At 46.7% G+C, this 16287-nt stretch overlaps 1 protein-coding gene across 1 annotated transcript in view; it reads left to right on the top strand.

Moving 5' to 3' along the window:
* Nucleotides 1-16287, top strand: part of Nup133 (nucleoporin 133) — a 46878-nt gene that overhangs the window by 12527 nt on the left and 18064 nt on the right. The window contains exons 9-14 of the mRNA XM_090318709.1: nt 25-172; nt 1022-1169; nt 1767-1924; nt 3688-3779; nt 4696-4859; nt 5588-5682. Coding sequence (XP_090174835.1) covers nt 25-172; nt 1022-1169; nt 1767-1924; nt 3688-3779; nt 4696-4859; nt 5588-5682 — 805 coding nt within the window. The remainder of the gene's footprint in view (nt 1-24; nt 173-1021; nt 1170-1766; nt 1925-3687; nt 3780-4695; nt 4860-5587; nt 5683-16287) is intronic.

Below are 16287 nucleotides of genomic sequence, written 5' to 3'. Positions count from 1 at the left end.
GTGGTTTTCTTTGCTTTTGGCCAGTGATGGGCTCCTGGTCTTGGCAGCAGCTTGGCACCCAGCTGACAGTCCCTGCCTCATCTACTACTCCCTGATAACAGTAGACGATAACGGCTCCCAAAAGTCTGACGCAGTCACTGTAGAAGTCACCCAGTATAACCCACCTTTCCAGGTAAGTTAAGTTACAAAACTACATTGACTTTTCATTAGCATTGCACACTCTTGGAGATCACATTATTGGAGATTCGTTCATCTACAGGGCTTAGACATACTTTACATGCTCTATGTTGAGGTTCAGTTTTGAGCCCTGTGTATTATAGAAAAAAGGATTGTATTTGGAGGTATTGGTGCTTGGAACTTCTCAGAGATACTCTGAGCTGAAAAAGAAGGCTTGCTGAGGTTGAGCTATGAATAGCAATTGAATTTGCTGCTATTTGAATTTGCCACATTTATGAAGGAGGCCAGGGTGGTGTTCAGTCATTCATTCGTTGCATTTAGCCTTGTATTACCGTGTCTAACTGATTGTGTTGAATCTTTTTTCTCAGTATGACTTATTTAAGCCCCCCGGCCCTTAAACCATTTTTTGCTAATTCGCTTACTTTTGGTGTTAGTTGTGCTTCCCTGAATTAATCTTACAATGTTCCTTCACAGGGAGGAAGTATTGTCTTGTCCTCCCTGGAATGCTGGCTGAGAGCACTAATGGTACTGATGAGGGCAGAGCTCCGTCAGCCTTGTCTCCTAAAGACTCCATCTGCTAACACTTCCACTAGGAATTTTGTAGAGTAGGTTTCAGCATGGGAATTTTGGAGAGATGGCAATGTCCCTGTGGAATATTTGCAAGCCTCTTGTATATTAATCTGTCAGTCACTTTATGGGTAGTATTTAGGTTTTCACAGGAGAACCAGTGACTTAGCATTTTTATCATGTTTTATGGGATGGTGTCAGGACAAAATGTGATTAGCAAATCATACAAGCCTTTTTATTTCATTTATCTTAACTATAATCTTAATTTAACTTTCAGTCTGAAGATCTCATTACGTGTCGATTGATGGTCCCGAATTTTTCAAGCCAGGCAGCGTATCTGTACACTGAGAATACTGTTTATGTATGCTCCACAGGAACTGGGAAGTCTTCTCTTCCCCCAGAGAAAATTGTCTTCACTGCACAAGGTATTGTAGTGGTTATCTCTGCTAGTTTTGTTATCTTTCCATGTGGGTTGCTTTAGGCCTGCTCCTTCTAAGTGTCACTGTGATGTTTAATACCAGTGTACCACGGCTGACATCACAGCCCATCTGAAAACCAAAGGGAATGGGATTCCCAAACCTTTACACTTATGGGCAAAAATAGTAATATCTTTCCCAGGGTGAGTGACCGAGAAGAAAAGGGACGACACTGAGAGAAGTGATGACTTATCCTAGTTGGTGATACTGACTTACTCCTTAGTTCGTTGGTCTAGACCCCCCTAGCAAGAAGAATTCCAGATGCCTGGATGGAGTAAAACTCTGAGGGAGTTCAGCCATGTCTAGAAGTTTATCGATGGGCTATGCAAAGGACAGTCCAATTATGGCCACAGAATGAAGTCCAAGGGATCCGATTCCTACATGGGGCCTTGAAGCGGGGAGAGAAAGAGAGGGAGGGAGAGAAGTGGGCTTTAAGACAGCATATTGTACTGTGCATGTGTGTGCGCATGTACAGGTACCCTCATACTTGGTTAATTTTAATCACTGTGTCCTCTTTTTGTTTGTTTGTTTACTTTTCTATTCCAGGAGATGGCATTTTGGGTGCTGGCTCCTATGGTGGTGTTCCTGTCCTTTTCTCTAGAAATAATGGTCTGGTGTCTGTCACCTCAAGGGAAAATGTGTCGCTGTTAGCAGAGGACTTGGAAGAGTCCTTGGCATCTTCCATTGCTGGACCTGGCAATGAGGTACTATGAGTCCATTAGATTAACTTTTTTTCTTTTTAATACATGGGCCTAGGGCTTGAACTCAGGGCCTGAGTGCTGTCCCTCAGTTCTTTGGCTCAAGGCTAGTGCTCTACTGCTTGAACTACAGCTTCTATTTCGAATTTTTTGCTGGGTTACTTGGAGATAAGACTCTCATAGACTATCCTGTCTGGGCTGGCTTTGAGCTAGACAGTCCTCAGATCTCACCCTTCTGGGTAGCGAGGTTACAGGTGCCAGGCTGTTTGGTGAGTTTTGTTTGTTTGTTTGTTTGTTTGTTTTTTGCCAGTCCTGGGGCTTGAACTCAGAGCCTGGTCACTGTCCTTGGACACTCTTTGCTCAAGGCTACCACCTTGCCATTTGAAGCACAGCACCACTTCCGGCTTTTTCTGCATTTGTGGTACCAGGGAATCAAACCCAGGGCTTTGTGCATGCTAGGCAAACACTCTTACCTATTCGATTTTTTTTTTAGCAGAACATTTTATTCTTATATTTCACAGAATCTGACAGTTTTAGAGAAACTGAAAATGTTAGTTCTAGCCAGGCCTGTAATCTTAACTACTTGGTAGATTGAGATCTGAAGATGCCGACTCAAGACAGCTTGGGTAGGAAAATCTATTCAAACGGAGAATACCTCAATATATTGACCCCAGTGTATGTAGTGTATATAGACTTTTTTTTTTTTCCAGTTCCAGGGTTTGAACTCAGGGCCTAAGCACTTGGGCTTTCTCAATGCTAGAGCTCTGCCACCTGAGCCACAGCACTACTCTGGCTTTTTTCTATGAATATGGTACCAAGGAATCGAACCCAGGTCTTCATGCATGCTAGGCAAGCACTCTACCAATAGGCCAAACTCCCAGCCAGCGGACTATTTTTGTTTTTTATTTTTTTTGTCAGTAGTGGGGCTGGATCTCTGGGCTTGGGCGGTGTCCCTGAGTTCTTCAGCTCAAGGCTGGTGATCTACCACTTTGAACCACAACACTACTTCCGGTTTTGTGGTGGTTAATAGGAGATAAGAATCTCTTGGAGGGCTGGGAGATTTTAGGTGTATTTGTATTTAGGATTTTAGGTGTGGTTGTTGTTTTTTATGTAGTACTATGGCCTTGAACTGAGGGGCTTGCACTTATTAGGCAGGTGGAGCCATCCCTTCACATTGTTATCAGTTGGTTATTTCCTCATGAGGTTCTTGCTTTATACCTAAGCTGAGTGGGACTGCAATCTTCCTATTTCCCAAGTTGCCAGGATGTCTGGCACATCCCATTGGGCCCTACCAAGTGCTTCCCTGTAGCTTGAGATGACAGGTGTGAGCCATGCCAGCAAAAGTGATGTGTTTAAAATTTTGTTTGGTTATTGCAATTGTGCTATATGTTCTGAATTCATCTTAAAATGTTCCATTTATTTAAAAATTTTCTAAATCCCTGTTTAATCTCATAACCAAAATGTTTAGTAGCACACATTATAATTAGCTGTATAATGGAAAGCCTATGAAAGATTATATTGATTATGATGATTAAACAAATCCCTAAACAGTTTTACCCACAGTATAATCCCTAAGTTAATGCTTTATCAATAGGACTTTGGTCTTTGTCTGGTACTTTGAAAAATGTGTAAGTATGTAAACAAAGTCATGAGGCACTTTGGCTAACAGCTTATAGGAGTGTCTTATTCCTTCATAGGCTAGTCTAGTTCTTCAGCACTAGGAATATTCTGGGATGTTCACCTCTAAATGGTAGCTTGTTTCTTTACAGAGTATAGTATTTGAGACATCCACGAAGAGGGAAACTATAGCACAGGAAGATAAGACGAAGCTACTGAAAGCTGCTTTTCTGCAGTACTGCAGGTACATAATGTTTTGGGTTGTTTGCATGTAGTATCTCAGCTGCCCCAGTCCTCAGATCCTGACCCCATAAACTGGTGGCTGATGAGTAGTGGCTCCCTGCTGTAGTGACTGAAGTTAGACTCTATAAGTGCCCTCATGTTTTGTTTTGTTTAAGTCTGCCTCATTAGTTTTCTGTCTGAAAGGGGCACAGTTAGCGTGTTTTTGTTTTATTAAGTAACAGTCTTAGCCAGGCATTGGTTATAATCCTAGGTACTTGGATTCTAACTATTAGTATTAGGAAAGCTGAGTTCCAAAGAATCATGGTTCAAAACCAGCCTGGGCAGGAAGATTCATAAGACTCCATGACCAGTTACCAACAAAAGCTGAAAGTAGAGGTGTGGATTAAGTGGTAGAGTGTCAGCCGTGAACCAAAAAACTGAACAAGAAGTCTCAGCCCTGAGACAAGCCCCAGTACTAGCATGCATGCAAGCATATGCGCGCGCATGTGCACACACACCCCACAGCCCACACTAGTGGCCAGGCTCACACCTGTAATCCTAGCTACTCAAGAGGCAGCGATCTGAGGATTGCAGTTTGAAGTCAGCCCAGGCAGAAAAGTCTCCATGAGACTCTTAATCTCCAATTGACCCCTTGTAAACTGGAAGTGGAGCGTGGCTCAAAGTGGTAGAGTGGTAGAGAGGTCAAGCCCCACAACTAACAAAATAATGTAGTAAACATTCTTTATTTCACCCTTCCCAGTTACAGGGTTTGAGTATCTAGGATTACAGGTGTGAGCCACTGGCACCTGGCTGATTTATCCTTTTAGTTACATAAATGTTATACACAGTGCTTGGGGCTACAGCTTAACACATAGAACCTTAATTTCATATTTTTTTTCTGTGGTAAGTTTTGAAATGTTTTGCCTCTTTTCATGCAGGAAAGATGTAGGTCGTGCCCAAATGATGGTCGATGAACTGTTTTCCTCCCGTTCTGACTTGGATTCTGATTCCGAACTAGATAGGGCTGTGACCCAAATCAGCGTGGATTTGGTAGATGACTACCCGGCTTCTGACCCACGGTGGGCCGAGTCTGTCCCCGAAGGTAACAAGACCTTTGTAGACTCTTTGAGTTGATAGTAAACAATCTGTTTATCAAATAGAGTATTTGTGTGTTCAGTGCATCTCCCAAAAAAAAAAAAAAAAATGTGGGTTTCTTTGGTCAGTTGTGGAGCTTAAACTCAGGACCTGGCTGCTGCCCCTGAGCTCTTCAGCTCAAGGCTAGCTCTCTGCCACTTGAGCCACAGCACCACTTCTGGTTTTCTGGTAGTTAATTGGAGATAAGAGTCTTATGGACTTTCATGCCTGGACTGGCTTTGAACTGCACTCCTCAGATGTCAGTTTCCTGAGTAGCTAGGATTACAGGTATGAGCCACTGTACCTGGCTATCTTCAAAAACTATTTTTTTTAATCTGGGTCCTGGTGGTTCACCTTGATCTCCTAGAAACTGAAGCTGAAGATCGATGTTCATTTCTGCCCAGCAATGCAGCTTCAGTAAGTCTGTCGAGCTCACGAGGCACATCAGGGGATAGTCCACCAGCCACCTGTTTTCCCTTACTATCCAGTCTTAAGTTGTTGAGTTCCAAATGCAATAGAGACCAAACTAACCATGATATACTTTTTATTAAGTAAATATAGTATAAATTTTATCCAAACTTTTTAGTCATGTATATTTTGAATTAGTCCTCTGCTCTTTTCAGATCTTAGCTCTATTTTGCTAGCAGCAACTGTTATACAAGTTTTGAACATTTGTCTCCTGCTGTGTTCTAACAGAGGCCCCCGGGCTCAGCAACACCTCCCTGATCATTCTCCACCAGCTAGAGGACAAAGTGAAAGCTCACTGCCTCCTAATAGACTTCCTTCACCACGTAAGATTCTGTGTGGGGCTCTGGTGGCTTCCTCGTCCTCTCTACCTCAGGGGCCCATTACTGTCTGTCTGGGGTGTTTTCTTATGGGAACATGCTCACGTTTGCCCTTTCTGTGCTTACACCAAAGTAAAGAGTTCATGGGCTGTGTGAAAGCTGCATGAAATCAGATTTAGAAGCCAGCGCAGTGGCTCACGCCTGCAATCCTAGATACTCAAGAGGCTAAGAGCTGAAGATCACAGTTCAAAGCCAGCCCAGGCACTGAAGTCCGTGAGATTCTTATCTCCAGTTAACCACCAGAAAACTGGAAGGAAGTGGTGCTGTGGCTCAAAAGGTAGGGCGGTAGCCTTGAGCTGAAGAGCTCAGGAACAGAGCCCAGGCCTCAAGTTCAAGTTCCATAACAAACAACAACAACAACAAACAAAGAAAAGTAAAGAAAGAGAGAGAAGACTTAGAGAGGAAAAATGGTATAAGCAAAAATGTCATTTTAGCTTGAACACTACCGTATCCATGTGAACAGCTCTCTTTCAAAATTAGTATTTCATTTAAATTTTCTGTATAGTTTTATGTAAAAACGTTGATTTTCCTGAGGTTTCCCTTATTATTTAAAAAAAAAAAAAAAAGAACTGATATTAACTACTGATTAGGCAGAAGATCCTGGATGGAAGGGATTGGAAGCTGTTTTCCCTCTGATGGCGGGGGCAGGGGGGTGTCACATAAAGAGAGGGTATGATATCAAGTGGGAGGGGGATTTGTGCACCTACAGACACGGAGGGTGTGGTGTTAGGTAGAAGGGGACTGTGTACTATACATACAGACACGGAGGGTGTGGTGTCAGGTAGAAGAGGACTGTGTTCTATACATCCAGACATGGAGGGTGTGGTGTCAGGTAGAAGGGGACTGTGTTCTATACATACAGACATGGAGGGTGTGGTGTCAGGTAGAAGGGGACTGTGTTCTATACATACAGACATGGAGGGTGTGGTGTCAGGTAGAAGGGGACTGTGTTCTATACATACAGACATGGAGGGTGTGGTGTCAGGTAGAAGGGGACTGTGTTCTATACATACAGACACGGAGGGTGTGGTGTCAGGTAGAAGGGGACTGTGTTCTATACATACAGACACGGAGGGTGTGGTGTCAGGTAGAAGGGGACTGTGTTCTATACATACAGACACGGAGGGTGTGGTGTCAGGTAGAAGGGGACTGTGTTCTATACATACAGACATGGAGGGTGTGGTGTCAGGTAGAAGGGGACTGTGTTCTATACATACAGACATGGAGGGTGTGGTGTTAGGTTGGAGGGGACTGTGTTCTATACATACAGACATGGAGGGTGTGGTGTCAGGTAGAAGGGGACTGTGTTCTATACATACAGACATGGAGGGTGTGGTGTCAGGTAGAAGGGGACTGTGTTCTATACATACAGACATGGAGGGTGTGGTGTCAGGTAGAAGAGGACTGTGTTCTATACATACAGACATGGAGGGTGTGGTGTCAGGTAGAGGGGACTGTGTTCTATACATACAGACACGGAGGGTGTGGTGTCAGGTAGAAGGGGACTGTGTTCTATACATACAGACACGGAGGGTGTGGTGTCAGGTAGAAGGGGACTGTGTTCTATACATCCAGACACGGAGGGTGTGGTGTCAGGTAGAAGGGGACTGTGTTCTATACATACAGACACGGAGGGTGTGGTGTCAGGTAGAAGGGGACTGTGTTCTATACATACAGACATGGAGGGTGTGGTGTCAGGTAGAAGGGGACTGTGTTCTATACATACAGACATGGAGGGTGTGGTGTCAGGTAGAAGGGGACTGTGTTCTATACATACAGACACGGAGGGTGTGGTGTCAGGTAGAAGGGGACTGTGTTCTATACATACAGACATGGAGGGTGTGGTGTCAGGTAGAAGGGGACTGTGTTCTATACATACAGACATGGAGGGTGTGGTGTCAGGTAGAAGAGGACTGTGTTCTATACATACAGACATGGAGGGTGTGGTGTCAGGTAGAAGGGGACTGTGTTCTATACATACAGACATGGAGGGTGTGGTGTCAGGTAGAAGAGGACTGTGTTCTATACATCCAGACATGGAGGGTGTGGTGTCAGGTAGAAGGGGACTGTGTTCTATACATACAGACATGGAGGGTGTGGTGTCAGGTAGAAGGGGACTGTGTTCTATACATACAGACACGGAGGGTGTGGTGTCAGGTAGAAGGGGACTGTGTTCTATACATACAGACATGGAGGGTGTGGTGTCAGGTAGAAGAGGACTGTGTTCTATACATACAGACATGGAGGGTGTGGTGTCAGGTAGAGGGGACTGTGTTCTATACATACAGACACGGAGGGTGTGGTGTCAGGTAGAAGGGGACTGTGTTCTATACATACAGACATGGAGGGTGTGGTGTCAGGTAGAAGAGGACTGTGTTCTATACATACAGACACGGAGGGTGTGGTGTCAGGTAGAAGGGGACTGTGTTCTATACATCCAGACATGGAGGGTGTGGTGTCAGGTAGAAGGGGACTGTGTTCTATACATACAGACATGGAGGGTGTGGTGTTAGGTTGGAGGGGACTGTGTTCTATACATACAGACATGGAGGGTGTGGTGTCAGGTAGAAGGGGACTGTGTTCTATACATACAGACATGGAGGGTGTGGTGTCAGGTAGAAGGGGACTGTGTTCTATACATACAGACATGGAGGGTGTGGTGTCAGGTAGAAGGGGACTGTGTTCTATACATACAGACATGGAGGGTGTGGTGTCAGGTAGAAGGGGACTGTGTTCTATACATACAGACATGGAGGGTGTGGTGTCAGGTAGAAGAGGACTGTGTTCTATACATACAGACATGGAGGGTGTGGTGTCAGGTAGAAGAGGACTGTGTTCTATACATACAGACACGGAGGGTGTGGTGTCAGGTAGAAGGGGACTGTGTTCTATACATACAGACGGAGGGTGTGGTGTCAGGTAGAAGAGGACTGTGTTCTATACATACAGACACGGAGGGTGTGGTGTCAGGTAGAAGGGGACAGTGTTCTATACATCCAGACATGGAGGGTGTGGTGTCAGGTAGAAGGGGACTGTGTTCTATACATCCAGACATGGAGGGTGTGGTGTCAGGTAGAAGGGGACTGTGTTCTATACATACAGACATGGAGGGTGTGGTGTCAGGTAGAAGGGGACTGTGTTCTATACATACAGACACGGAGGGTGTGGTGTCAGGTAGAAGGGGACTGTGTTCTATACATACAGACACGGAGGGTGTGGTGTCAGGTAGAAGGGGACTGTGTTCTATACATACAGACACGGAGGGTGTGGTGTCAGGTAGAAGGGGACTGTGTTCTATACATACAGACATGGAGGGTGTGGTGTCAGGTAGAAGGGGACTGTGTTCTATACATACAGACATGGAGGGTGTGGTGTCAGGTAGAAGAGGACTGTGTTCTATACATCCAGACATGGAGGGTGTGGTGTCAGGTAGAAGGGGACTGTGTTCTATACATACAGACATGGAGGGTGTGGTGTCAGGTAGAAGGGGACTGTGTTCTATACATACAGACACGGAGGGTGTGGTGTCAGGTAGAAGGGGACTGTGTTCTATACATACAGACATGGAGGGTGTGGTGTCAGGTAGAAGGGGACTGTGTTCTATACATACAGACATGGAGGGTGTGGTGTCAGGTAGAGGGGACTGTGTTCTATACATACAGACACGGAGGGTGTGGTGTCAGGTAGAAGGGGACTGTGTTCTATACATACAGACATGGAGGGTGTGGTGTCAGGTAGAAGAGGACTGTGTTCTATACATACAGACACGGAGGGTGTGGTGTCAGGTAGAAGGGGACTGTGTTCTATACATCCAGACATGGAGGGTGTGGTGTCAGGTAGAAGGGGACTGTGTTCTATACATACAGACATGGAGGGTGTGGTGTTAGGTTGGAGGGGACTGTGTTCTATACATACAGACATGGAGGGTGTGGTGTCAGGTAGAAGGGGACTGTGTTCTATACATACAGACATGGAGGGTGTGGTGTCAGGTAGAAGGGGACTGTGTTCTATACATACAGACATGGAGGGTGTGGTGTCAGGTAGAAGAGGACTGTGTTCTATACATCCAGACATGGAGGGTGTGGTGTCAGGTAGAAGGGGACTGTGTTCTATACATACAGACATGGAGGGTGTGGTGTTAGGTTGGAGGGGACTGTGTTCTATACATACAGACATGGAGGGTGTGGTGTTAGGTTGGAGGGGACTGTGTTCTATACATACAGACATGGAGGGTGTGGTGTCAGGTAGGAGGGGACTGTAGAAGGGGACTGTGTTCTATACATACAGACATGGAGGGTGTGGTGTCAGGTAGGAGGGGACTGTAGAAGGGGACTGTGTTCTATACATACAGACATGGAGGGTGTGGTGTCAGGTAGAAGAGGACTGTGTTCTATACATATAGACACGGAGGGTGTGGTGTCAGGTAGAAGAGGACTGTGTTCTATACATACAGACATGGAGGGTGTGGTGTCAGGTAGGAGGGGACTGTAGAAGGGGACTGTGTTCTATACATACAGACATGGAGGGTGTGGTGTCAGGTAGGAGGGGACTGTAGAAGGGGACTGTGTTCTATACATACAGACATGGAGGGTGTGGTGTCAGGTAGAAGAGGACTGTGTTCTATACATACAGACATGGAGGGTGTGGTGTCAGGTAGAAGAGGACTGTGTTCTATACATACAGAGACGGAGGGTGTGGTGTGAGGTAGAAGAGGACTGTGTTCTATACATCCAGACTCGGAGGGTGTGGTGTTAGGTAGAAGGGGACTGTGTTCTATACATACAGACATGGAGGGTGTGGTGTCAGGTAGAAGGGGACTGTGTTCTATACATACAGACACGGAGGGTGTGGTGTCAGGTAGGAGGGGACTGTGTTCTATACATACAGACACGGAGGGTGTGGTGTCAGGTAGAAGGGGACTGTGTTCTATACATACAGACATGGAGGGTGTGGTGTTAGGTAGAAGAGGACTGTGTTCTATACATACAGACATGGAGGGTGTGGTGTTAGGTAGAAGAGGTCTGTGTTCTATACATACAGACATGGAGGGTGTGGTGTTAGGTTGGAGGGGACTGTGTTCTATACATACAGACACGGAGGGTGTGGTGTCAGGTAGAAGGGGACTGTGTTCTATACATACAGACATGGAGGGTGTGGTGTCAGGTAGAAGGGGACTGTGTTCTATACATACAGACATGGAGGGTGTGGTGTTAGGTAGAAGAGGACTGTGTTCTATACATACAGACATGGAGGGTGTGGTGTCAGGTAGGAGGGGACTGTGTTCTATACATACAGACATGGAGGGTGTGGTGTCAGGTAGAAGGGGACTGTGTTCTATACATACAGACATGGAGGGTGTGGTGTCAGGTAGGAGGGGACTGTGTTCTATACATACAGACACGGAGGGTGTGGTGTCAGGTAGAAGGGGACTGTGTTCTATACATACAGACATGGAGGGTGTGGTGTCAGGTAGAAGGGGACTGTGTTCTATACATACAGACATGGAGGGTGTGGTGTCAGGTAGAAGAGGACTGTGTTCTATACATACAGACATGGAGGGTGTGGTGTCAGGTAGGAGGGGACTGTAGAAGGGGACTGTGTTCTATACATACAGACATGGAGGGTGTGGTGTCAGGTAGAAGAGGACTGTGTTCTATACATACAGACATGGAGGGTGTGGTGTCAGGTAGGAGGGGACTGTAGAAGGGGACTGTGTTCTATACATACAGACATGGAGGGTGTGGTGTCAGGTAGGAGGGGACTGTAGAAGGGGACTGTGTTCTATACATACAGACATGGAGGGTGTGGTGTCAGGTAGAAGAGGACTGTGTTCTATACATACAGACATGGAGGGTGTGGTGTCAGGTAGAAGAGGACTGTGTTCTATACATACAGAGACGGAGGGTGTGGTGTGAGGTAGAAGAGGACTGTGTTCTATACATCCAGACACGGAGGGTGTGGTGTTAGGTAGAAGGGGACTGTGTTCTATACATACAGACATGGAGGGTGTGGTGTCAGGTAGAAGGGGACTGTGTTCTATACATACAGACATGGAGGGTGTGGTGTCAGGTAGAAGGGGACTGTGTTCTATACATACAGACATGGAGGGTGTGGTGTCAGGTAGAAGAGGACTGTGTTCTATACATACAGACATGGAGGGTGTGGTGTCAGGTAGAAGAGGACTGTGTTCTATACATACAGAGACGGAGGGTGTGGTGTGAGGTAGAAGAGGACTGTGTTCTATACATCCAGACACGGAGGGTGTGGTGTTAGGTAGAAGGGGACTGTGTTCTATACATACAGACATGGAGGGTGTGGTGTCAGGTAGAAGGGGACTGTGTTCTATACATACAGACATGGAGGGTGTGGTGTCAGGTAGGAGGGGACTGTGTTCTATACATACAGACATGGAGGGTGTGGTGTCAGGTAGGAGGGGACTGTAGAAGGGGACTGTGTTCTATACATACAGACATGGAGGGTGTGGTGTCAGGTAGAAGGGGACTGTGTTCTATACATACAGACATGGAGGGTGTGGTGTCAGGTAGGAGGGGACTGTAGAAGGGGACTGTGTTCTATACATACAGACATGGAGGGTGTGGTGTCAGGTAGAAGAGGACTGTGTTCTATACATACAGACATGGAGGGTGTGGTGTCAGGTAGAAGAGGACTGTGTTCTATACATACAGAGACGGAGGGTGTGGTGTGAGGTAGAAGAGGACTGTGTTCTATACATCCAGACACGGAGGGTGTGGTGTTAGGTAGAAGGGGACTGTGTTCTATACATACAGACATGGAGGGTGTGGTGTCAGGTAGAAGGGGACTGTGTTCTATACATACAGACATGGAGGGTGTGGTGTCAGGTAGAAGAGGACTGTGTTCTATACATACAGACATGGAGGGTGTGGTGTCAGGTAGAAGAGGACTGTGTTCTATACATACAGACATGGAGGGTGTGGTGTCAGGTAGAAGAGGACTGTGTTCTATACATACAGACATGGAGGGTGTGGTGTCAGGTAGAGGGGACTGTGTTCTATACATACAGACATGGAGGGTGTGGTGTCAGGTAGGAGGGGACTGTGTTCTATACATACAGACATGGAGGGTGTGGTGTCAGGTAGAAGGGGACTGTGTTCTATACATACAGACATGGAGGGTGTGGTGTCAGGTAGGAGGGGACTGTGTTCTATACATACAGACACGGAGGGTGTGGTGTCAGGTAGAAGGGGACTGTGTTCTATACATACAGACATGGAGGGTGTGGTGTTAGGTAGAAGAGGACTGTGTTCTATACATACAGACATGGAGGGTGTGGTGTTAGGTAGAAGAGGACTGTGTTCTATACATACAGACATGGAGGGTGTGGTGTCAGGTAGAAGAGGACTGTGTTCTATACATACAGACATGGAGGGTGTGGTGTCAGGTAGAAGGGGACTGTGTTCTATACATACAGACATGGAGGGTGTGGTGTCAGGTAGAAGGGGACTGTGTTCTATACATACAGACATGGAGGGTGTGGTGTTAGGTAGAAGAGGACTGTGTTCTATACATACAGACATGGAGGGTGTGGTGTCAGGTAGGAGGGGACTGTGTTCTATACATACAGACATGGAGGGTGTGGTGTCAGGTAGAAGGGGACTGTGTTCTATACATACAGACATGGAGGGTGTGGTGTCAGGTAGGAGGGGACTGTGTTCTATACATACAGACACGGAGGGTGTGGTGTCAGGTAGAAGGGGACTGTGTTCTATACATACAGACATGGAGGGTGTGGTGTCAGGTAGAAGGGGACTGTGTTCTATACATACAGACATGGAGGGTGTGGTGTCAGGTAGGAGGGGACTGTGTTCTATACATACAGACATGGAGGGTGTGGTGTTAGGTTGGAGGGGACTGTGTTCTATACATACAGACATGGAGGGTGTGGTGTTAGGTTGGAGGGGACTGTGTTCTATACATACAGACACGGAGGGTGTGGTGTCAGGTAGAAGGGGACTGTGTTCTATACATACAGACATGGAGGGTGTGGTGTCAGGTAGAAGGGGACTGTGTTCTATACATACAGACATGGAGGGTGTGGTGTCAGGTAGAAGGGGACTGTGTTCTATACATACAGACATGGAGGGTGTGGTGTCAGGTAGAAGGGGACTGTGTCTGTACATACAGACATGGAGGGTGTGGTGTCAGGTTGGAGGGGACTGTGTTCTATACATACAGACATGGAGGGTGTGGTGTTAGGTTGGAGGGGACTGTGTTCTATACATACAGACACGGAGGGTGTGGTGTCAGGTAGAAGGGGACTGTGTTCTATACATACAGACATGGAGGGTGTGGTGTCAGGTAGAAGGGGACTGTGTTCTATACATACAGACATGGAGGGTGTGGTGTCAGGTAGAAGGGGACTGTGTTCTATACATACAGACACGGAGGGTGTGGTGTCAGGTAGAAGGGGACTGTGTTCTATACATACAGACATGGAGGGTGTGGTGTCAGGTAGAAGGGGACTGTGTTCTATACATCCAGACATGGAGGGTGTGGTGTCAGGTAGAAGGGGACTGTGTTCTATACATCCAGACATGGAGGGTGTGGTGTCAGGTAGAAGGGGACTGTGTTCTATACATACAGACATGGAGGGTGTGGTGTCAGGTAGAAGGGGACTGTGTTCTATACATACAGACATGGAGGGTGTGGTGTCAGGTAGAAGAGGACTGTGTTCTATACATACAGACATGGAGGGTGTGGTGTCAGGTAGAAGAGGACTGTGTTCTATACATACAGACATGGAGGGTGTGGTGTCAGGTAGAAGGGGACTGTGTTCTATACATACAGACATGGAGGGTGTGGTGTCAGGTAGAAGGGGACTGTGTTCTATACATCCAGACATGGAGGGTGTGGTGTCAGGTAGAAGGGGACTGTGTTCTATACATACAGACATGGAGGGTGTGGTGTCAGGTAGAAGGGGACTGTGTTCTATACATCCAGACATGGAGGGTGTGGTGTCAGGTAGAAGGGGACTGTGTTCTATACATACAGACATGGAGGGTGTGGTGTCAGGTAGAAGGGGACTGTGTTCTATACATACAGACATGGAGGGTGTGGTGTCAGGTAGAAGGGGACTGTGTTCTATACATACAGACATGGAGGGTGTGGTGTCAGGTAGAAGGGGACTGTGTTCTATACATACAGACATGGAGGGTGTGGTGTCAGGTAGAAGGGGACTGTGTTCTATACATACAGACATGGAGGGTGTGGTGTCAGGTAGGAGGGGACTGTGTTCTATACATACAGACATGGAGGGTGTGGTGTCAGGTAGAAGGGGACTGTGTTCTATACATACAGACATGGAGGGTGTGGTGTCAGGTAGAAGGGGACTGTGTTCTATACATACAGACATGGAGGATGTGGTGTCAGGTAGAAGAGGACTGTGTTCTATACATACAGACATGGAGGGTGTGGTGTCAGGTAGAGGGGACTGTGTTCTATACATACAGACATGGAGGGTGTGGTGTCAGGTAGAAGGGGACTGTGTTCTATACATACAGACATGGAGGGTGTGGTGTCAGGTAGAGGGGACTGTGTTCTATACATACAGACATGGAGGGTGTGGTGTCAGGTAGGAGGGGACTGTGTTCTATACATACAGACATGGAGGGTGTGGTGTCAGGTAGAAGGGGACTGTGTTCTATACATACAGACATGGAGGATGTGGTGTCAGGTAGAGGGGACTGTGTTCTATACATACAGACATGGAGGGTGTGGTGTCAGGTAGAAGGGGACTGTGTTCTATACATACAGACATGGAGGGTGTGGTGTCAGGTAGAAGAGGACTGTGTTCTATACATACAGACACGGAGGGTGTGGTGTCAGGTAGAGGGGACTGTGTTCTATACATACAGACATGGAGGGTGTGGTGTCAGGTAGAAGGGGACTGTGTTCTATACATACAGACATGGAGGGTGTGGTGTCAGGTAGAAGGGGACTGTGTTCTATACATACAGACACGGAGGGTGTGGTGTCAGGTAGAAGAGGACTGTGTTCTATACATACAGACATGGAGGGTGTGGTGTCAGGTAGAAGAGGACTGTGTTCTATACATACAGACATGGAGGGTGTGGTGTCAGGTAGAAGGGGACTGTGTTCTATACATACAGACATGGAGGATGTGGTGTCAGGTAGAAGAGGACTGTGTTGTATACATACAGACATGGAGGGTGTGGTGTCAGGTAGAAGAGGACTGTGTTCTATACATACAGACATGGAGGGTGTGGTGTCAGGTAGAGGGGACTGTGTTCTATACATACAGACATGGAGGGTGTGGTGTCAGGTAGAAGAGGACTGTGTTCTATACATACAGACATGGAGGGTGTGGTGTCAGGTAGAAGAGGACTGTGTTCTATACATACAGACACGGAGGATGTGGTGTCAGGTAGAAGAGGACTGTGTTCTATACATACAGACATGGAGGGTGTGGTGTCAGGTAGAAGAGGACCGTGTTCTATACATACAGACACGGAGGGTGTGGTGTCAGGTAGAAGGGGACTGTGTACCACATAC

The sequence above is a fragment of the Megascapheus bottae genome, chromosome 26, assembly GCF_031878675.1.
Source record: "Megascapheus bottae isolate mThoBot1 chromosome 26, mThoBot2.hap1, whole genome shotgun sequence".
NCBI lineage: Eukaryota > Metazoa > Chordata > Mammalia > Rodentia > Geomyidae > Megascapheus > Megascapheus bottae.
Note: the sequence above shows the minus strand (reverse complement) of the source record. Positions and strands in the feature narration are given on the sequence as shown.